This window comes from Styela clava, chromosome 1, assembly GCF_964204865.1.
Source record: "Styela clava chromosome 1, kaStyClav1.hap1.2, whole genome shotgun sequence".
Classification (NCBI taxonomy): Eukaryota; Metazoa; Chordata; class Ascidiacea; order Stolidobranchia; family Styelidae; genus Styela; species Styela clava.
In genome coordinates, this window is record NC_135250.1 from 12,548,628 (window position 1) to 12,572,973 (window position 24,346).

Below are 24,346 nucleotides of genomic sequence, written 5' to 3' on the forward strand. Positions count from 1 at the left end.
ATTCGGGTTAGTAAATTAATGAATGTTACATATTTTGTAAAATTTGTAACAACTTGTAAATAGTTTAATAACTGCAGTTTAAATCGAGTTTGTTCGAAATATGAAATGATTATGATCACGTGTATACATATTTTACGCGGAATGAGGCGTGCATTCTGTTAGTGTCAAAAAACGTAGGCTATATAAGCCATATGCTCAAATACTGAAATATAGATTTATTTTTTTCTGTGTGTGAAATTGCTGAATAACAATAAGATCCATTGACCGATTTACAAATGGGAGCTTTGTTTTGGGCATTTTTAAATGATTTTTGGCCACATTCAGAACTAAAATATTCTTAAAATCAAACATAGTACATATATATGTTAAAACCGGTTGTCGTCATGTATGGATATTGTCATTTTTCTTACTAATTTATATTTTGTAGCACTTAGGGAACCTTTACAAATATTTCAACTGGCAAAATGAGGGGAACGATGCTCTCGTCGATTCATTTTGTGTTGAAGTCGAATCGAATTTTATGGAAAGAGGTTACCGCCTTTGTGTGAATGCACTCAAAAACACAAATGACTCTTCAAAACAGGTACTATACTATAATGGCTGTTGACCGCTTGATTAATTTATTAAACTCCAACGCCCTGATAAGGGGATCGTGTTTCATTCTTAAAACATACATAAACGTCACGTAAAGATCCATTCCGTAGGTACGACAGTTCGTCATGGCAGCAGATGAAATTAATAGTTTTCATTGAGCGTTTTTCCAATATAATTTTAAAATGGCACCTTGCATACAATTGCATAGATTTCTAGATATTCAAGACAAAGAGCGAACACATTTATTTACTTTCATTATCGAAAATCCGCACGATATTACTGGCTTTGACGTACGATCAAGAGAATTTCAATTTGCTGGTCACAGATGGTACGTTTATACTGGAAAATCAAATGATTATTACAGGTAAGACAACATTTTTAAACTTTACCATGGGCGCCATATCTATTGTATGGTTGTTACGATGCAATTGTAGTTGCATGATCTGTTTTGATTTATAAGGTTGTAAATTCTACGAATTGTTTATTTCAATGTTTTTGTACTACGCAATACGCATAACACTCTACTTTCATTTGTTATTTAATCTTCAACGGAACATTTGTTTGCGATACGTATAGCTAGTTTTCTGGCTTTGTACATTTTGAATAGTTTATAATGTTTGTATATATATATATATATGTTTAACCATAATACTAAATAAGTAAAAAATGTTAGTGATACTACACGCAAATACGAGGCAAAATTTCCTCCCCAAAACATTCAAATTCTCCTCCGGTGTGAAATGTTGGTTCCTTTGCACCTATAGTCAACTTCGGTAAAATCATCAAAACCATTAAATCTTGTGTACAGTGTTCAATACCGTCCATTTTGTCGACATCGGTAATTGTATCGGTATCGGCTATAAGTAGACCGATCTTTCCGATATATTCTTCTCTTTAATTGTACTTAGAATGTTTTAAAGTATAAGTTAGTACACGGATATTGTGAACTGTAATTGATTTTACCGTGAGACATCATTTACGCGGCGTTTACCGTCTGATTTAATTCGTCGCAGTAAGTGTAGTGAGTTATTATTGCCCTTAAATAAATGAACACATGTATTTCACCATGTACGGACGCCGGCCTGCTTTCTGATAGAGCACGTCTACGCTTACTATAATTTGCTTAATGGAAGTGCGCAGACCGACTTTTGCATATGTACGAAGTTGATTCCAACTGCTACCCCTAGTCCTTCCTTCTCGAATATTTTCCTTTAAAATGTTTTTTAATGATTTCCTATTCAGGTTTTGTGGCCTGTATTTAAAAACAACAAAATTTATTTAGTAGACAACAATTTATAAGTCCATCTGCCAAATTTTATGAACATAATTCATGTTTGATTATATATTTTAAACACACATTATTTGTCGTGCACACTGCACAACAATAATATCTCCGATATTATTCCTTTGCAATTCAATCTATTATTTTCTTATAGTAGACTGATTTGTTAATACAATTCAACTAATTAGGATTTGGAGTAAATCAGTTTTCGATGGAGGATATTTTTACTTATTCACTGCACAGTGAAAAAACTCTTATGACTGCGTTGGATGATTAAAATAGATTTTTTCACGAATTCGAGTTTTTGGATAAAAATATGTTTTGCATGTTTTCATTTTATAGCTTTTATCTGCGAATCGTGAATCTCGGCAAAGATGTCAAAGTTCACACTGCATACTCATTCACTGTCATAAATGCTGTCAATTACCAAAATAACTACACTTGTCACAGTCCTACTGGTGGACGAGTTTTTTGCAGAGATGATGATTCATTATCATGGGGATGGAAAGAATTTATAAGGAAAGAGGTAATCTTCTTTATTTCAGTTTATTTATTTCCAGCATAAATAACCGCTCAAAAACAAAATTTGTAGACCTAAAATAACGACTACAAAAATCGAAAAGAATAGTTGAGCACGATAGTAGTGATTCTAACGCGGCCCAAAGTCGATTAAAATATAGTTCTCTAGGAGTGGCATCCATTGCAAACTTCTATGAAGCCTCGAAAATATATTCCGTAGCATTATAAACATTTTTCGGCAATTCATATGCATGCGAATCCGTGTTTCACACATTCGTGTTTCATAAAATCGAATTTCAGAAATTGCAACATTCTTGTTATAACTGTTGAACTTAAATGGCCACCACAATTCTGTGTGGTTTCAGTATTGAAGGGGTATCCGAAACGTTGCTTAGTGGCGATTGGATATGGTGAACTTGGTTCGCTGCAATTTTGTATGATAAAAATCTTTCCATACCAAGGTTGTGAGACATTTCAGATACTGTCATATGTTAAAAGATGAGTTGGGCTATATCATCGACTATCATTAAAATATTTGGTTTTTGTCATAAAAGTTAAAAAGTTTAAATTCACATGGGATCTGTACAAAAATTGTGACATAAGAATTGATTGTGTGATTCTGTAATTTCCCAGAGACAGCAGATTGTTTTTTATTTTGCAGACTTTACTGAAGCCGAGTGGTGGTTTTCTATATGATGGAAATAAAGTGTTAATTGATCTAGAATGTAAAAACTTCAAAACTCTATTTGAAGAAGAAATTATGCTACCGTCAATTACAAATGAAATGCCTTACCCAGTAATTCACACATCACCCTTCAGTGTTGGTGGATTTGCATGGCAGGTAAGCTAATAAGATATTTGGTAGCATCACAAATCCCCCATCCCCCCAAAAATTTGCAATTTTGCCAGATTTGCAGTAAGACATAGATTCATAAGCCTTTTCCAACACATTTTGCTATATTCTTGAACGATTTTCTGAAAACCGGATGTTTCCTGGCTTGCTATCAATAATCCTTTTACCAAATGAACGAAAAGAGATGGATAAAAATGTGCGCTTATGTGCCTTGGATAACTTCGACAGCGAAGTACGTCTGTAGAGCGATTCTTTAAGATATTGTTAGATATCAGTGGCTACTTTTATCTGGCTTTGTTCAGAGCAAAAGGCACGAGTGAAGTCGTATTACGTCGTTATACAAACAAAAAAAATATGTCCCTACAAAATTTGGGGTTGGTTACGCTCTTGGTTGGTATTAATATTTTATAATAATTATATAACACTCATATTATTAATTGATTACAATCAAATAATTGGAAATTGTTGCAATATTGACAGATTTACCTCAATTTCTGATTTTTTTAGGTAATACAACCTTACTCAATGCTATCTAAAACGATAAAATCAATTGGTATCATTAATTGTAAATTAGATTATAATGGATCATTGGTTTGACACATTTCTTCCTTTTTATAGATTCGAATATTTCCGAATGGACCTGATAATGAAAGTGAAGGAAATGTGGCTTTATTTCTTCATTGTACAACTTCAAATCACTTGGCCAAAGTTAAAACCAGGTTTCTTATTCATGGTCAGGTATGCTACTATCAGTTCTTTATTAATCTATTTTTAATATGTTTGTATACTTCAGACCACAGTAATAACTTATATTTTATGTATTCTAATTATATGAATTCTACTTCCTGAAACAGAATACTAAATTAGTACGCTAATTATGTTATATTTTATTATTTGTAAGCAAGATCAAACTTTAATTTTTGGGTGAGATTAAAGAAAATAATACTGCTTTATATAAAATAAATACCAAGTAACATTAGATTTTTGGATTTATATACTTAACATAATATAAATTTACGCAATTTGTAGATTTTATGTGGGTTGGTGATGAAATAGTTCATTATCCTTTTCTACAAGAGTCATATTCTTTGGTAGATATATACCTAATATATACTTGTTCTTGCAGATAGAATGGCAAAACCAAAGTTATGTTTATATATTGGGTTTTTCTCAGAATTGCATTAATCATATTGCACACATTTAGGCACCCCCTAATTTATTGCCCATACAGTGCAAATCTAATAACTATTACCAAGATTCCTGCTCTTACTATATGTAAAATGTGTGATATTATATAATAATCTGATTTTTCTTTCAGCCCTCACCTTCAGTATATGAACATACCTTTCCAGCAAATTGTATCAGTGAAATGCCAAGTGGTGTCGCATTTCCAAATAAGGGAGATTTCATGTCTTCTTTAAAAAATAACAAATTGCTTGTAGGAGTTGAGTTTATAGCCGTTTATGAGGTTCGTATATCATTTTATCTTTTTGTTCACTGAAAAGAAATTGTTTCTAAATCTAAAACAGTTTATCATATAATTCGATTTTATTGGAAAGTATCTGATTGAAACAATTTTACAGTTTTATAGGCGTATCAATAAATATATTATATCAACATTTTTTTCAAAAAGGTTCATTGAGTGAAATTATTTTTCAAAAATGTAATCTGATTATTTTATCTGTGACATTGAGTAAATTTTGAGTTATGAGTTTTGTTCTTATTTTGAATTTTTCAAAAAACTAGGCTATTGCCTAATTGTTCTAATTTATGTTGAACAAACCTAGGAAAACAGAATCAAAGAATCATATCAAAAAATTACTAGTGGTGGGGCAATACTGAAATATTATATGCAGTTGATGTCAGTCCTAAGCTTAACACCAGGCCTAGTACACTGTTTTATGACACTACTGATTTTTGTTCAAAGTTTGTGACTACTTGAACATTCAAATGAAATGTTGTGTAAAATTTTAGGTGAATGAGGTTCATGTGACCTTATCCGATACGACATCATGTCCAACAGTATGTATGACACCATTTGAGGATTTAACAGGGTGTCCGTGGGTATTGAAAACATTGCAGGTAATATAAATTTTTAAGAATGTATTCATTTCTTTACCCTCTCAAGGATATGTGCCAACAAATTTATGTCACATTTTATGTAAGTCAGTTGGAATAACTAAAATCTTATTGGCGCTAACAAGTGACTAAATGTTAGTCACAATATTTTCTTTTACAGGCAATCAAATTAAAGTTGAAGCTTGATCAAAATGAGAAAACAACAAGTGGATTACAAGAGTTCTATCATAGACATATAATGTGGAATGCAACACTAATTGCTCCTGGTTATTTATAAATTACATTTTTTAAAATTTATTTAATTTATTTGTATATCAAAATATAAATTTGAAAAATGATATTCAAACAAGTCGCATGGAATGGATCAATAAGAATAGCAATAGTAATATTTGACAAATTTCTTGACATAATGTCTTGCTGGGGTAAAAGACACTTTTAATATAAACAAGTATTGTTCCACCTTTTTATGCGATGCCAGAGTCTTTGACAAAAACATTTTTGTTTGATTTTCTCAATTTCAGAATTAAGAATTTAAAACTACAAAATAGCTTTAAATTTGTATATTCTTATTGCATTTTTTATTTCAAGGCTCTGAAGACGTATCCCTAAATGTACCATTGAACAACAAAGGAGCTTTAATTGGATATTTTGGTGAAAATTGGTCCGATGCTGACGTTATTCGTTCAGAAATGCAAATTCAAGATCTTTCAGTGAGTGACAACCCATATCGTACCGAAGTTCATGATGGATATGAACAGTAAGTATCAGATTAAATAATAAAAATAAGTTTAATAGAACATGTAATGACAAATTGAATATACCTTGCCTAAAATACTATGGATAATATTAATGCATATATGAGTTTGTAATATATCATAAATTATGCCATACTTGAAGTAAAGAATTGAACAAAAATTTTTGTGCATACATTTTTGAGTACACTGATTCTGAGAAAAAAAAATTAGGATGACATTTTTGATCTTTGATTTTCACTTGAATGAATTAATATTGGTCAAACTGCACAAGCGAGTAAACATGTCAAAAATAGGAAACATACATTTTATTGATCTAGTTTTATGCGGTGATTTCAACCTAGATCTATTATACGCCTGCATACACTTTCGAGGATATACCAGCGAATATGGGCTTCAAATTAAGATTAACTTTATTTGTTATATACAGGTATTCATACATCACAATTCACATTAATATTGTTTCAAATCACCTACTTTATAAAACACCAGCACCATCACCGACTGCAGACAGAGAGAGAAAACTTTTATATTGTGCAAGGTAGGAATGTCGACTATGATAAATAGTGACACTGAGTAAAATGAAGTTCTTTACAATATTAACAATAATAGGTGTGGTTTTAGTATCAATTTATAATCAAGGTGAAAAAGTGCGACGGTGTGGTGCATCATGCTACGCGGTAGGAAATACGCTCGCCTCTGCACCTCTGATACCCTGCATGAGTTTGCAGGTTTGAATCCCATGGGGGATAATTATGTGGGATAGGGTTGCTGGACTCTTCGATGCCACAGGGTGGTTCATCTAACCGCGGGCCGGTTACGGCTTCATTCTCCATCATGCATCTGAAATAAATAACTGGCTTACTAATCCCATACCCAACTAGTAACCAGACGGAAGGCATAGTTATTTGTATGATTAAGCCATCTTATCAGCCTTTCCTCTCCCTGGGGTAAATATGTAAATCTTATTCTCCTAAAGTTCTTATTCTGTCTCTGAAAATATATCAAGTTTGAGTTAGGTTATAAGATATTTTTATATTCAATCAATTGAGATGTTACGTGTCATAATTATCCATATTCATGAAATTTATGAACAACCTGGAATATGATTATTAATATTATTATAATGAATCTACTGACTTCATTTTTAAATTGTTTAGAAAAGACAGGGGTAATATGCATACCCGATATCAAGAATTGTTGCAACAAAAGAAAGAAGTGGAAAATAAAATGATGGCATTGAAGCAAGCGCAACAGGAAATGCCAGAAGCACCAAAATCCACATTGATTTTATCTGTTCCACAATGGCCAGCAATGTGCTTCAGATTTTTATTTGATTTGATTGATAAATGTGCAGAAAGACATGTATCCAAAGGTATACAATGTATTTTTTATCGATATGGTGAAACTATCATTCTTCAGAATAGAGATTTGGTGAAGTTTCATACATTGATGCATAATGTGATACAATAAGATGGTGAGTGTTCTGCTGGTAGTATCACCCTAAACATCATGAGTGAACAAGAGTTTATGAAAATATTTGAGGTTCTACTTAAAAACTAAGAAAATAATGGCAAAAAGAATATTTGGTACTTCAGTGCTTGTTGTGGTCTGTGAAAGGAGAACATCCACGATAAAATTGATTTTCATATGGAATTGATTTGTTTATGCTTCCTTTTCTGCAAAATGTCCATAAAGAACAATGAGTAAACAATTCTTCAGAAAAATTATTTGCTCATAGGTCACAATATACTGTACAATAGGCTTAGTGTCACAATATTAATAATAGGATAAGATAGGATAGCCATATTCATGGATAGGATAGCCACGGCCTCTTATCCAGCAGTTATGTGAACCATCCTTACAGGGGTGAGTAGTCCAGCAATTCTTTTGCACATACTTATCCCCCACGATTCGATTTAAACCTGCAACCCATGCAGGGTAATCAGGGCATGCAAACCAATGTAACTTTGGATTCAAATATTCCCCAAAATACCCCAAAAATCACTATTCAATATTTGAATAATCTAGCTAACCAAATGAGTGATATTGGTTTGCAATTTCAGCATGGCGAAAATCATACAGTGGGAATACAGGAAGACCCTACATTCGCCCAGTAGTTCAGTCGGAAGCAGAAAACTGCAAGTTTTCAATCAGATACAGAGAGCATTTTAGTTTGTATGAATACTTTTTTGTTTAAATGTGTAGCATTAAAACTGATGGACTGGGAAAATTGCAGTTTAAAAAAACCTAAATATTGTTGTAGAGCTGATTTGTAAGAGACAATTAATTAAGGCCAAGGCAAAATGCCATTTAAAATATATCATAATCCTACCACTAAATTTTCCAGAATAAAATTATCATGAATGGGTTTTGTATGTTTTGGATTCCCTTCGTAATGAGTTTTTTCTGGATACAAAAATGCTTAATTGAAATTTTCCAGGTTGGTGAATGATGCTCGGCCAGATCCTGCAGATCTTGCTACCATTCAAAGAGAAGTTGAAGAACTACATCTTGAACTAACTCGATTTGTAAACAATTCTTTACCGCTTCGTCTCACAAGGATCGTTCAAGCAGGTTGAAATATTCTTTGATTATTGACCCTGCAACTCAGTCAAATCAGATTTGACTGATTATTTGATATTATGCAAAATAAAAAATTATACCCGTATATACTCGCTTATGAGCCGACCCCCTGAAAACAGCCATAAAACAGTACATTTATGAAAATTCGCATTTAAGCCGACCTTACATATCGTAACATGCCGTACGCATCTATCACAGCAAATTGTTGCAGAAGAGAATCAATAAAATTATAACCTCTTTTGTTATGTTTTACTTTTAATAATATTGGTGTCTCAAAATCCTCCAAATTCCTCCTCACTAGTTAAGTTAGCATAATGTCATTTCGTTTGAGTGCGATCACAGTTATGCGCGTATATGTCGACTTTTTTTGAGTTTTCAACTCTGTTTATATGCGAGGATATACATACATATATATAGGTATGTGAATTTTACCTAGTTACAACAATTTTACATGCAACAAAGGGTTAAATAAGAAAGGGTACATACCGGTATGTGGTTTGTGTAATTCTAAAGACAATTCTGATAAATTTTTAGAATCTCACTGTATTTACCCATCAAAATTTGATGAATTTTTCTACTTTTTGATTTTTATAAAGCTAAGCTAAACATAGAAACTACAATCATTCAAAAAACAGAGTTCATTTGAAATATAATTTGTTTGTTTTCATATAATATTTATGTATTATTGCAAGTTTGTAGCATGTAGCATTTGTAAATGCATGAATTTATACATCATGAATTTTTGTCTGATTTTGGTTTTGCTATGAGGCATCTATTCCGAAAGTAAACAATTCATTAATATTGACAGGATCCATTGGGACTGGAACTATGTGTGGCAATCGGACAGATGTTGATTTTATTCTACTTACGCCAGATCTACCGAAGAATGGTCATGCTGCTTGGTTACCTGGATTTGTTCATGCTATCACTAAATTAATGTGTGAGGCTGTTGATGAAGGCAAACTTGAGGGATTTACCGAATTTTATCACAAGTGAGTAATTTTTCATTTAAAACAGAACAAACAGTAGTTGTGTGGGTCTACTTTTACTGCATTCCAGCGTTTTTTTTTCTATAATGCTGTATTCACCTCTTCAGCAAATTATGTTAAGCATGTCTGGTCTCATCGAGATCAAATAGCAGGTTTTCAATTCATCTCAATGATTGTAACTTTGAGTAAGAAATGTCTTGAGCCAATTCAGAACAATTATTAGAAAAGTCCACAGCAGGTAATCTGTTGTGTTCTTGGTCGATGGTTACGCAATCAGATGGAAATAATGTTTTTGGACTGAATATGAGTGAATAAGTCAATTAAAACATGCTTCTTATCAGTCCACTGCTAGGGTTTTTGTCAAATCAGAATAACAATGACGGTTTTGTTTTGTTGCATAACCATTCTTTAAAATATATGTCCCTGCTTAGAAGCACCTATTTCTACTAGCAGTTTTTTTTTTAAAACTCAAGTTTGCAACACACCTCCAGATAGATATGTTGAAATACAGACATTACACACTTCGCTATAAATAAGTACTTGCAGTCATCACTAGAATTAAATAAAATCTAGATACATGTCGCCTACCCGCTTAGTCCCACAGTTTATGCGATCCACCATACCAGATAGATTTGCCAACCCTTGCTTTTATATCGAGCTGACATATTCTTAACAGTAAGGCCTGGCAAGTGTTACTTGCAATTTGTTTGCTTTGTATCAAAACGCAATTGTTGACTTTTTTTATCGTTTTATGGTACTGAGAGGGATGATGTTGGTCTTTCAGATCATATATGCTAAATGGATTTTTTAAGGCCAAAAATATACTTGGGATCAGTTTTTTCTGTTCATATAGGTATCCGCAAAAAAGTGCAGAAAGAAATTAATACCTTCAAATATTTATTGTGATAGGATAAGAGAGTCATCATTCAAAAGTCACATTACATTCAGACAGGAAATATTCGTAAATCCCTAGAATAAGCTTTGATTTATATTTCAGTGCATACACAGTTCAGTTTATGTACAACGATAAAATTGAAGTGGACCTATACTGGACTTTTGATTGGAATTCTGAAGGTGCAGGAGGATATGATGCTTTATATAATGAATTACTGAAGCAACATAATTCTGAAAATCTTTTATGGTTTTGTTCTGCTGCGGCGGAAAGACAAAAAATTTTCATTGAAGAACAGCCAGACCAGGTTTGTAAATATTTCAAAGAATCTAGTAGAAAAAACACAAACCTAGGTACACGGTATTCTAGAATAAACAAACTAAGAATTATTTTTTCTATGACACTCAATTGCATCTTTTGCTCTGAACCAGGCAATAATATTTAACAATATGTAAGAATGAATATATAGAATTTTCAGAATGTTATATTTTTCCAAACACCAGTGTTAATACATTTCTATTCACTGAGATACCATAATAATAATAATAATAATAATAATTTTATTTCGATCTTTCGTCTACAACACAAATAAAAAGAACACAGACAGGTCAACTGAAAGATCGGGAAAATGGGCAAAACCTATATAATGGTTTATAACGAACGCTGTAACCAGCGACTGTGCCCATTCACCCACATTCACACACGTGAAACACACCAAGACAATCATACTAGTATAAATTAATGAACAGAGTACATGATCACGAGAAAATAAATTTCATGGGCAAAGCTTACTTGTAATGTTGTAAATAATTTTGATGAGTGAAAGTCGTGATTAATACAAAAATATTTAGAAGTTATGTGACGGTGCCTGTGCCGAAATGCGAATACCAATAATAACAATTAATTGATTAGCTGCTGTTTTTTGTAAACAAATAAAACTAAACAACAAACATAAAACACGAAAACTAGTTTCGGGCGTTGCTTCTCATGTTGCAAAATTGGTTCGAATTCGTAGAAATTGGAGTAAATGTTTTTATTCTTTGCAACGTCCAACAATCCGGAGGTTCCATCTTGTTGTGTTGAACATCGATTGTTCCTATGAATTGTTTCTCTCGCATGAATTTACTGACCAATCCAGTGTCGGCAGCTAAGTCGATTATTTCTGTTTTCTCGAAGTCCCTTAGGTTCAATCACTTGTTACAAGTGATCAACGCAATTCTTATCAAAGCAGCTCCAATGTATAAAAGATATAAAAGCTAGTCTGTATTCAGTCCTGTTTGTCCGGTTTTCCGAGTTTTAGTCCAAATATTTTTTACTCCAGTACTCCACCTACCACGTCCGCACCCGACGGCGGTCTGACGGTAAAAAAAGAAAAAAAAATGTGCAATAAATGTGATAAAGAAGTCTAAAAATATTCAAGAACCTTCCCGTTAGGACATTGCTAGAAATGGGTAATATCTTTAAACAATGCAAGCACCAAATAATTGCACACACATTCTAATCATGTTATGTTATAACTAGCCAAACATATACAATACCAAAGTTGTAGTTTTCTGTTTAGTTTGAATCAATTACATGACTAAACTGAATCAATTAAATTTGGGGCTTACCATACGGTTTAGCCGGGACAGTTCCAGTTTTGGCAAGCTGTTCTGCCGTCCCGTCGGTAGAATGAAATCTCTCGGTCATACAGTATCGCAGTTCGGTGTGGGAGAGATAACTACTATAATGTTATGTCCTAATTATTATATATTCAAAATATGTAACTTTATCATCTAATGTTGGCCGTACTGCAGAAAACAAAGTGCACAGTCAAATCAAACGATTTGAATATTAATGAACCTCAGAATCGCCCCAAGGTATGTACAGTTCGCACTGTCTGGGTTTTATGTTTCATATACCTGGTAAGCACAACTAAATCCCAAATTACATATTCGAATAAATAATATATTTGAACAATTTTTTCCTTCAGGTAAAAGACCTTATTAAAGTTGTAAAAAATTGGAGAAACACAGTAGATTGGATTGATGCTAAATGGAAACCTCCATCGTATTTATTAGCTCTACTTCTTGTCCGTGCATATGAGATAGCTTGTCATGAGGTTGAGGGAAGTCTACCAAGTAATCGTACTGTTATTAACAGCTTTGTGAATCTGGTGCTCACTTCGAAAAATGAAAAGTAGGTACTATAAATTATAGGTTCTTAAAGTGTTCCATATGGAGCCCTAGGACTCCACGAGAGAAACCTAGGGGCTCCGCGATCTATTTCCTTTATTTATTAAAATACTGACTTAACTAATTTGTCTAAAGAAGCAATAGCGGCATTAATGAAATTTGACAATGGTAGTGTCTAAGCGTGGCAAAAACGCCGTAATTCAAATATGACATTTTACATAAGTTCTTATAGATAATGCCATACTTCAATTACCGCCTCGTTGCCACAATTTGACACTACTTTATTGATATGTTTGTCATGTGTCAAATTCACTTTAATATAATTTATCTGTCAAGTTTAGATTTATTTCCAGCTTGTATACAGCTTAAATACAAAGTAGCGCATACATCAGACTCGTTAAATAAAGTAGTTTCAATTTACTCTAGAACATTCATCGATAATTAACGATTTATTGTGGAGTTCTGTAGATAATAGTCAACCTCTTCGTGGCTCCATATTTTGCAAAAGTTTGATAACCCCTGCTTGTAATTTATTTGTATTTTATAGTTTTCAACTTTTTGTTATGCAGGGAACCAAATATAAAACTATCATGGGGAAGATTCTATGATCCCGGAGACTATAGCATTGAATACACAGGTGAAGTAACTCTTCTTTTTACTTGTTTGAAATGAAATGAGTGGTAAGCTGTAGGAAAATACATGCTATTTGGGAACATTTGAGATTTATGTTGTGCAACAACAGAGTTGTGTCAATTTGTTTCTAATCCTAATTTTTTGGACTCAATTTCGGTAATCAAGCAGCAATCAGGTCATTATGTCTTTCAGGTTCTTTAAAATTGTAATGGGTCTTATAAACAGTTTGAAAACCGCATGGACATAGGGAAATTACGAACTAATATTAATATGGAATTGAATGAGGATAATAATGCAGATTCAGTAGAAAATTGTCATCGAAATTTTGATCTTTCTGCTTTGTAAAAAACTAGGTTTTCTCACGTACAAAATGGCCGTGTTGGAATATTGCTTCACAGCACTTCTTATTTGAAATTACTTCTACTATATACTTTGAGTGTCTCATGCGGTGTACCTCTTATATATATATGAGGTACTATACCAGCAATATACAATACATGATGTTGTCTAATAATAATTGCATTTAGCACTTTAGTCGGTCGGTGAAAATTGTTCGCAATCGCATTTGGTTTCAAGTTGGGTTATGTAATCATACACAGATCTAGTTGAGTAAATGATAACATGCTTCAACCGATACAATAATCATTTGAACAGTTTTATTGAAAACAGAACTGATTTCCAAGAAACCTATTGTTCATACATTTCTATAGCAAAAATATCTGCCTATATCATTCATTCAGTCATATGTGTCGATCACCATACAGCAAAATGGTGAATGCCCAAAGACCTGTGCCAATTATCTGCTTGCGATGGTTGGCTGAAGGCCTTCTTCTAAGTATAAGAAATATTTTAAAAGAACCTTATCTAAGCTAGTAAATGACAGCTTTTCTTATAAAATCAGAATGCTGCATGACAATGACAATTTTTGCAATTAACCTAGGCACTACTGATGGAAACGCAGCTAGTTTTCCACTAATTCAAGACCCAGCAAATCCTCTGAACAATATAGCAGAAAGACCACTGTCATGGTTACCATTTTGTAAAGCTGTGGAAAAGTGGGCTCAAACTCTTGGCATAATGCGGGATGAAATAATGTCACATGTTCACAATAAAAGAATGTTGTAGAATTGTGATTGATGTAATTTTTGTATTTATCTTTTGTAGGTATTTATTTTTGACATTTCAGAATAACCAGTAAAATATATAGAACAATGGTATGATTCGTTCCATGTAGAGCAGTGGTCGACGAACTTTATGTACTATTGGGCCAAATATGCACATTGACGATGTGGCATGTGGGCCGTATGCGGGCCACCTTATTAACAATTGCCACATTGCACATTTCTGTTTTTATTAAAACTAAGGGTAGGCACATTCGGTGATTCATATGTGCCTATTTTTGCTCATGCTAACTACCAAAAACAAACTCCGAACAGCAGCCTTTGTTAGGACATACATCTGTGCGCAGATAATAATTTATTTATGCACAATTTTTGTTTTGTGCTTTAAAAGGGAAGTTCGTTGGAGGGCCAAAAAAAAATTGTTTGGGGCCGCAGTTTGCCGACCACTGATATAGAGCATTTAATATTTTGAAGTTGTATTTTCCAATCTGTTTAAATAATCCTGTTAACCCCAGTTCTTACCATTTCTTCTTCCTACAGAGTAAAGAGGCTTTTGAAACCTATCCTTCACAGCAGTATTAGATAAGTTTCTCCAGAAAATATGGAGGGTACTTGCACAAATGGCTTGAAGTGTAATTACCGTCTTCTTCATAAATTATTATCACTAAATTACCTATCCCCATTCAAAAAGAAATCCTGATGCTCGGCGGTGTGGCGCAGGGTGCTAAGAGTCAGTAGTGCGCTTGCTACTGCACCTCTGATTAACCTGTGTGGGTCCGCAAGTTCAAATGCCATGCGGGGATAGTTCTATGCGAGAGAATTGCTGGACTCCTCGCCACTGTAGGGTGGTTCACGTAACCGCTGGACTGTTACGACGTCCTCCACCATCAAGTCCATGCTTCCGAAAACAAATAACTGGCTAACCAATCCATACCTGATATGGATCGGTAACCCGGCGAGAGGCCGTGGTTCGCCATATGATTAAGCCTTTTTTTTCCTCTCCCCCAGGACAAATATGTAAATCTTATCCCTATTACAAGTACGTAATTCTGCCTTCCCTTCTTTCTTGTCAAGGATGAGACTTTTCTGTGTCAATATACAATTATAGAATTTCAAATGTAGGATTAGGATCTGCTCTTTATTGTGTAATGTCATTTACATAAAAAATAAAATTTGCACAGTTTTATTTATATATAGACTAGAATACTTTCGGTGTAAAAATACTTTCAGTGATGTATGGCTATAGAAATATTATGGCTTTTTATAGACAATGGATGTGCAATTGTAAGTAAAAAAATAAAATCTACAAAAATAAACTACTTTGATTTTTTCTTCTGTGTTTCATGTTTTGCAATTTTTTCAGGAGAACCAGTGGCACCTTGTAGCTTGCCTTGGGTCAGAAGTGCACCGGTTACATCGGCGGTGGCCTGGCTGATTAACTCTTTCTTTTGAATGTTGCGCAATACCCTCTCTTTGAGCTCTTTGGTCGTCAGTGGTCTACCCATATCAATAGATTCATCGTCGTCTTCATCCTTATCTTCCTCTGTGGAGGGTGGTACAACTACAATTTGTGACAGTGCCACGGGAGCAGCTGTACCGCCAAGTAGAGCAACAGTAGCTGTTGGCGGGGTGCCTGGAACAGGTGCAACATTCTCTGGTTTCGATTCGAGCTCTTTCAATTGGAGATATGCATGAATTTGCAGAAGTTCGTTGGTTTTCTGTTCAATGATGCCGAGATACTGCATCATATTATTTTCATTCACACTATCATTATCTCCGAGCATATCAGCAATTGCAGAACGATCACAATTGATTTTTCCAAACACTGACTCGATGCCGGCCTTTAATTGGTCAAGAATCTTCACACTTGCTTTCAATTGCCTGAAACACAGGTTAATTTATGAACATCGCTATGTCCATCCGGAATTCCAAATCACAGTGGGAATTGTAGAAATTTGTTTACTTTCAATGTTGGTGTATCTAATTTTATATTGTATTTGGCCCCTTATTTAGTCATATTTCAAACCACCTTGTTAGCCTTGCCAAACCCTTTGTGCACACGTTGTTTTTCATTACATCAATTCATATAAATGCCATGTCCCAATTTTTTCCTTTGGGCTGTTCAATAAAATAAATGGACGTGATGTACTACTAACTTGTCAAACAAATCAGCCTCTTTCGTTGTTTGTTTAAACTTTTCATCCAAACCACGAAGAATGTTCTCCCTTTCCTCCTGGAATTGAACTCCTTCCTCTTTAAACCTTAAACAAATTCACAACACAAATTTGGTTTTCATACAAGAAATATTGATACAGTCAAACAGAAACGCTACTAGTATTAGGGGTAACACAGGGGATAACAAAATGGGTATTAACAAGCATGGAGCAACAGAGAATACTATTTAGTAACTAACATTAAAAGCATAAAAATTGTATGTGAATGTTACCTCAGTACCCGCCAAAATTTTCAGAAATTTTACTGTGTGTCATTAATTAACTAAGGACATAGTAACAATGTTCTAAATTTTAATTAAATATTAAGTTTTATTAAAGAATATTTTAAACAGAAGGAATTACTTCTTGATATTTTTTTTCACAGCATCAATTTGATCTTGAATTTGCTCCAGTTCATTGTTCATCTCGTTAACATAATTGAAAAGTGCGAAGTTTTCATCTTCTGTTTTGATGAATCGAATTACAAGCAAATTAATGTCATCTTCATCTGTGACTTCTTTAATACGACCAAATGCTTTTTGATATATTTCCATTGTTTCTTCGGCTGTCTTTTCTGCTCTGTCTTCCTCTCCTAAAATAAAATAACACAAGTGATTCAGTTAATTGACTATATCATAGTTACTACGAAAGTATTCATTCAGCAAGAGAAACACCTCAATGTTAATGTTCAATACTGCTGAACAACGTTTTCTTACATTTCAAACATTGTGAGATTAGTCAAATTGAGTGCAATTAATACTTAGCAATCATATGAAATTTTGTGTGTCTGAAAATTCCCTAAATACCTGGTAATCGAATGAAAAGTGACAGTTCGGAGCCCAAGTCCGGCACTTGGACTTCTATTGGATTTTACACTTAACCCCTGCCAAGTGATAAAAGAACAGAATATGTGGAGGGATTTCATTCAAAAAGCATTTGCTACTGTATTACCGACATTTATCCAAATAGTATCAACATTTATGAATACAATTGACGATCTGTAGCCTACCACATGAAAGCACGGCAGCACATCAGTAACCTGGAGTTTGATGTTATCACAAAAAACTTCAAGTTTCACCATAAAATGAATTTCTCTCCAATTGACATATTTTACAGTGGTATCAAGCCATTTTACAAAAATATTGTTTGTATTAAATGTAAAAAACATATGGGCGCTCCAGGAGTGTGTGTACCAATATGGAGGTAACTTTAATTTGTTTGCCTACTTTACAGCAATGTGTAAAGGGATTGAAACCTATGGGCAGGGGCAGGGGGTATATTGACTTGGCTAACACAGACAGTCCCCAAACTCGTAATAGAACTAAAATAGGGAAAATCGGAATAAAATTATGGCCTAACCCTAACCTGGTACACATACTACGGGAGTACCCAAAAATGATCCTATACTGAAGACTGATAGACATTCCGATACTGCTATCACAGGTAAATATAGAAAAAATGAACCTGCTCTTCTTTTAGCTGCTTCTTCTTCCTCAAGTTCACTTCTTTCTTGCGCTTTCACATTCATGAACAATTTTAATTTTGCATCATGGTCAATTATTCTCATCAATTCTTTGTATTCCATATTGTACTGGGACAGATCTTTTTCATTTCTCTCTTTCAGAGCCATCATTTTGACCTAAACACAGTAGGTGTAAATATAATTTCATTATTAGTGTTTTTATAATGCCAGAAAAGTGGTGTTCAACCTTTTCGGTATAGCGGAACCCCAATACACAAACATTTCAGAAGCTTGAGAAACCCTTGTGCACTTGATTATATGTATATAAAGTTATATTCGTTATCATAAAATATGACATTTCAATATTTAATATTTCAATACATTTAAGTAATATACATATAAGAATACAGACTCGGATTTGAATGTAAACATGCGCAAGCCCTGGACTGTCTGAACCCTGGTTGAAAACCACTGTGTCTGAGAAAACAGTGTGGCAACAGCTTAACCCAGAGAAGACTGTGGAGTAGTTTTAAAACTGTTATCCTGTGGTAAAAATTTGAGACTTGGTTGTTGGTAACGGTAGGGCTGATAACAAAAAAATTTCGGGTTTAGCAAACTGTAATTTTGTAGGCCATAATATTAATTAAATATGGAGATCAGCAGTCAAAGAAAATATTTATTGATAAAACTCAAACCTGAGCTTCATCTCTCTGATCATATGCTTGTGTGGATTGTTCAATTATTTCTGCCATGATCTTCTTCTGTTCATTCAGCTCTTTACTCAGTTTCTTATTCAAATTATCGAAAACAACTCTTTGTGACCTGTACAAATCAATATTTTAGGTAAAAATATTGTTGTGATGTTTGTGCTTGCCTTGATGACATGTTTATGGATTAAGGCATTTCTTTAATAGGCTAGTTATATTCAACTGAAATTCCCTATCTCGGCAGTAAGGCACATCGTGCCAAGCGTTAAGAATATGCTCAGCAGCGAACCTCTGACTACCCTGCATGAGTCCACATCCCGCGGGAAAAAATTATGTGCGAGAGGATTGCTCGCCACTGTCCTAGAGTGCTTCACGTAACCATTGGGTGGTTCCACCATCAAGTCCATGCATATGAAACAAATAACTGGCTATCTAATCACATACCCGACATGATCTGGTAGTCAGACGAGAGACCCTGTCACGCCAGATGATTAAGCTGTTCTATTAACTTTCCTCTCCCACAGGATTAATATGAAAATCTTATCAATAGTAATGTAAATCTCAGCTTGTTTAAAATACACAGTAAATGTTTGTGTGAAATGTTTTCTAAAATCAATATGATCAATATCAAATAATATCAATATGATTATATCTGACAGAATCCTTTACCTGAGGTGATCAATTTCCTCTCTTAGCTTAGCATTAGCTGTTAGCATTTTGTTAAATTCGATTGTTGCTTTATCGAGCCGATTTTCCAACACACGACTCTGCTTCTGTGCACTGACATGTCGAAGATGACTAGAATGCACACCACCCATATTCTTGTGTTGCGCAATTATCTCTTTTTCCATTCCTCGAATTTCTTTATCAAGGTTACGTATACTCATACTCTCCTCTTGAATCATTTTCTCATATGCGTCTTGCTCAGACAATAAATTACGTAACTCATCCATATTTGAATTATCATTTTTATTATTTTGCATAGACTGAGCAAGAATCAAGTTGGTCTGTATGTCTTCCCTTTCCTCCTGTTGAAGATAGCATGAAATAAAAAAAATGAGTAACTTTGCTCCAACTTGTTCCATACAAATAATAATAACAGGGACATCAAAGAAATAAAGAATATGGCAATATCCTGGCAGATTCATTAAATAAGTATATTTTTATAAGAACATTTGTATATACCAGAGGTGGCCAACAATCCATCATGGTCGACCAGCCGATCGTCACGTCTTGAGTGGTGGATCACAGCTTACCGTGTATGTTGTGTGGCTACCCATATTTATTTTTAATATTAAATATTTAGTTTCGCAATCTAGAATCTAGGGTCAACAAGGTTCTGGTCAAAACAGGGGATCATTAGGATCGGTATATCCACAAGCAGCTCTAGAGACTTCAAATGCCTGAACATTTGAAGCGGGACATCCTCATTGACGTTCAATTTAAAATTTAGTATTGATTCATTTTTTGCAAGATATACACCAAGGTATACAAATATAGTAAACTTAACATAAATATCTGGAATTGTCATAGAGCTCAAGTGTATAAATACAACACTTTTATTTGCTTCTGGCCATTCCTAGACATACTTTATTATGAAAGGCAATGTGTAGTAAAACAAATGTGTTATCTTCAAATTTAAACAACTGATAAAAATTTATTACACTTGAATATGTCCTAAAAGGAAATAAAATCTGAAATTTTTATGCTAGGTGAATGTTAATTGTAAAAGCCCTTTGTGTGTTTTCCCGAAAATAAGACCCATTCTGAAAATAAGACCTACACTGATTTTTCAAAATGATTTTAATATAAGCCCTCCCTCTAAAATAAGACCTAGTCAATAACGCAAATTTTTTTTTTTTTGACCAAGTCAATAGCAAGAAATCTCCTACACGTTTTAAATGACTAATAATCTATGTTTTGAAGTTATTTTGAATAAAATTGTGTTATTTATAAGTAAATGGATACAGGTTTTCATTTTTTGTATATTTGAAAATCATGAATTCTCAACTTTGCATTTTTGTTTTTAATAAATGAAGATATAAGACATCCCCTGAAAATAAGCCCTAGTGGTATTTTTCGGAGTAAAATAGAAATAAGACCTAGTCTCATTTTAGGGAAAACACGGTAGTATTCTATTTTTTTTTCAGTCTTACCTGTAGAGCTGAAATTTGTGCTCTTTGTTTTCTGATGATATTTTGAGATTCTTCGCAATATGCTTTTCGATCTCCCTCCATTATTCGATACTGTCTTTGCATCTTGGCCAATTCATTTTCGAGGCCATCCATCTCCTGTTCAGAAGTCTCTGAATGTCGACTCGCTGCCCTCTGCATCTTGATGTTTCACCTAAGAAACAATCCATTATATCTGTCAATGTACTCCCATTTTCGCAAAATTTTATAAAATGTCAAATTTTTTTTATAAATTGCGCAACTGCATATTCAAGTCAGCAAGTATTGAGCAGAATGTTTATTCATTCAATTAATGAGACAAATTTAGTGTCATACCTATATAAGTCACCTGCCTGTTACTCTGGTTAATGGAAAGTAGCATGGAAAGTACTAAACTAAAATATATCATCTTACAGTCTTAACATAAAAGTGCTGCTGTTGCTATTTCCACCTCGGTTATGTATAAAATACCAAAATGTCGTCTCATCGATGTAATATTGAAACTATTAAACGCTGATATGATATACTTACTAGTCTAATTGTTGCAAAGATGAGGAAACTTTAAGATAAAAACCTCAGCGAAAGACGCAAGAAGTGCAAGTGATCACTATAGCAATAGATAGTAGTTGCCATGGACAACTACAGCTTGTCACTTGGTGGCAACGGGGTGGAGACGAGAAAAAAATCAAGTTTGTAATCAGTAATTTATTTTTTCACCATTCTAAAGCACACAATGTGAATACACAATACAAGAAATAGGAAATATGGTACTTTAGGGTGAAGGGAGGCGCGAGACACCAAGACTGGTGATCGAGCAGCGACACCCATGTTTGTTTTATTGGACACGTAGTGGACATAACGATCGTTTCAATATTATGTTGTTCTTGTTATCCTTGTTGTTGTTCTTGTTCTTTGACACGTTTTTAAAAAGTCGCTTTTCTCTTCGAATACTGGACCAATTGCTTTGAAATTTTCAGTGGTTGAAGATAAAATTTTTCTCCAGAAGGCTATTACTTTTTTTTTTCGCTATGACGTCATCAAAATTATTGCCATTGGGTGGCGCTACGTGTCCATATATTTGAGCATAGCTCTCTTGTTCCAACAAGTAAGAAATCAATCGTACAGAGTTTTACTGGGGAAGGGAAGTTTTAGGATTAGGATTTACAGTCGCGGGAACCAAAGCCGGTTATGAGCAGCGAGACCAAAGGTTCTATTATCTAATTCAAAAAACAAAAATTGGAATTTTGGGATTTCGAAATTACTGTGACTACCGTACGAATTTGTAGAATCATTGAACTGACATAGATTACTAAAGATAAGTAACTACTAGAGATTATATCAGGAGTCATAACATAAGACCAACGGATGGACGGAGAATTCTCCACTTCAACTGAATGGACCTATTCACGAGCATCGACTTCCTTGCTTACTTCGTGACATTGGCCAATTAGCAAGATGCAAAAAGTGACGTAACAATGCTCCCTTTTCGCATCCGCTCAGACATCTTTCTCGCTCAGACAGATTTCCAAGCGTGGTCGTAAACATTACCTTGTTTTCGCGTTTTTGAACTCTATTCGTTAGTTTTTAGTTGTGTTTCTGAAACTTAAATATGAATCAGATAATCCAATGATCACTCTGTCTTCCTCGAAATTTCAATTTATTTGCAGTAATAAAAAATTAGTGTAGAAATAGCTGTGATAGACTAGGCTAAAATTCTTTACCGGTATTTTTTCAAAAAACAGATTGTTGTATGCGATGAATCATAATGATGGTTTGGAACACATACCCCATACCCCGAGTGAGATAAAGGTTTGGATATGAATCTACCGGATACACATTTTGAAGTGTGACAGTTGACGATTGATATTCTCAAAGTTACATTTATTAATACACCATACGATTATTACAATTTTTGCTGCATTCAGTATATCGCATATTGTCTACAGTGGTGTTTCCAATGCTTTCTTTAGATCGCTCTAACTGGTAAACTCATTTATTTCTACATATAACCACATGGCCTGGAAGCCAACTGAAATTAATATTTGTGTCTTCTTTCCCTATATTTGTAAGCCTATAAATTAGTCGCGTAACCAGAAGATGAGAAGAATTAATAAAGCATTCAATGATTTTAAAAGCACCAAGACAGTCGGAAAGAGTCAGCAATGAAAGAGGCTTGATGCTAACCCATTTTATTGCTATACTTATAGAATATAGCCTACTTCGGCAGTGGTCGCATTTGTCTGGTCTCACCCTGTTATAGTAAGGGGTACGTGTGTCACAGTTTGCTTTGTTTTACTGAGGTTGTTAGATTAGAAGATTAAAGAATTCAGAAGTAAGAGGTGCTTGTGTCACAGTTTGCTTTGTTTAACTGTGATTGTTAGATCAGAAGATTCAAGAATTCGGATTTGTCATTCATTGCAAACAGTGGAAATAGCAAAAGCAGCGGACACAAGTAAATAAGCAGCCTGGCGAAGATATGGACACTTGAATAATACATCGACGGTACAGAGTCTATTATCTCTAGAATTACCGCATTTAACCACTCCGCTTACAAGATCAAATAAACCTTATTTATGATCCATTCGCAGTTTCGCTTTACGATAACTGGCACTTGCAAGATTTAGCATCTAAGACGAGCATATCACCAGGACTGGATTACCCATTAAGTAGAATAAGCACGTGCTCATGGCACCGGGGAAAGGGGCACCACAGAAATTTCCATTGTTGAATTTTCAATGGCGCCTCAGTGTTTAATGAAATGATTTGAGTTGGCCAAACGTTTCATACCTCAATATTTTCCTATATCAAGTATATAAACCTCTCTATAAATGTTTGTAGGCATGAGCAAATTTATCATGTAACTTAATCATAATTTGGCCTTCAACCAGTAATGCTTACTGAAACTGATTATTTATCTTCAGATAGCATGGAACACTAGTTTTATCATTATATATTATTACTTCTAAAATATAGGGCACCAAGGTCCTAAAGTGCTCGTGGCATCTGGAAAGCATGATCCGGCCCTGCATATCACGGCTGGAAGGATCAACCCGACAGCGACAGCTGCGCTCAGCCACTGCACGATATCCATGCGCTAGCTTGTCGCTTCCATTTGCAGCCGAGGTCCTCGCACAGCGGCTTGCTGATTAGCATCGCATTTGATGACTGCTTGAGCTTTTACGTTCGTATATTACCCAGAACGACTCCGTGTTGCTTGTACGTTTACTTTAGGTTGATGTCACTATCACAGCCATTGAAGCTATCGCTGAAGGAAGAGCGGTGTTCCAATTCTTTGGAGCGACTGAATGACTTTCTACGC

General features: G+C 34.2%; 2 protein-coding genes across 2 annotated transcripts; one reads left to right on the forward strand and one right to left on the reverse strand.

Moving 5' to 3' along the window:
• The first annotated feature begins 680 nt into the window (after positions 1-680).
• Positions 681-15,790, forward strand: LOC120348292 (uncharacterized). Its single transcript, XM_039418412.2, has 17 exons — positions 681-958; positions 2,219-2,402; positions 3,057-3,236; positions 3,867-3,986; positions 4,567-4,716; positions 5,223-5,330; positions 5,488-5,593; positions 5,916-6,084; positions 6,510-6,620; positions 7,240-7,454; positions 8,146-8,257; positions 8,523-8,656; positions 9,474-9,657; positions 10,652-10,853; positions 12,519-12,724; positions 13,290-13,357; positions 14,294-15,790. Exons 1-17 carry the CDS (start codon positions 777-779, stop codon positions 14,476-14,478), a joined length of 2,616 nt encoding a protein of 871 aa, XP_039274346.2. The 5' UTR covers positions 681-776; the 3' UTR covers positions 14,479-15,790.
• On the reverse strand, positions 15,594-21,710 carry LOC120348293 (coiled-coil domain-containing protein 63-like). The gene is made up of 8 exons (XM_039418413.2): positions 21,559-21,710; positions 21,013-21,202; positions 19,526-19,884; positions 18,845-18,971; positions 18,152-18,326; positions 17,051-17,279; positions 16,631-16,735; positions 15,594-16,355 (listed from the first exon to the last, which is right to left on the reverse strand). The coding sequence occupies exons 2-8, from the start codon at positions 21,187-21,189 to the stop codon at positions 15,791-15,793; spliced, it is 1,737 nt and encodes a 578-aa protein (XP_039274347.2). The 5' UTR covers positions 21,190-21,202; positions 21,559-21,710; the 3' UTR covers positions 15,594-15,790.
• Between the last annotated feature and the right edge of the window lie 2,636 nt (positions 21,711-24,346).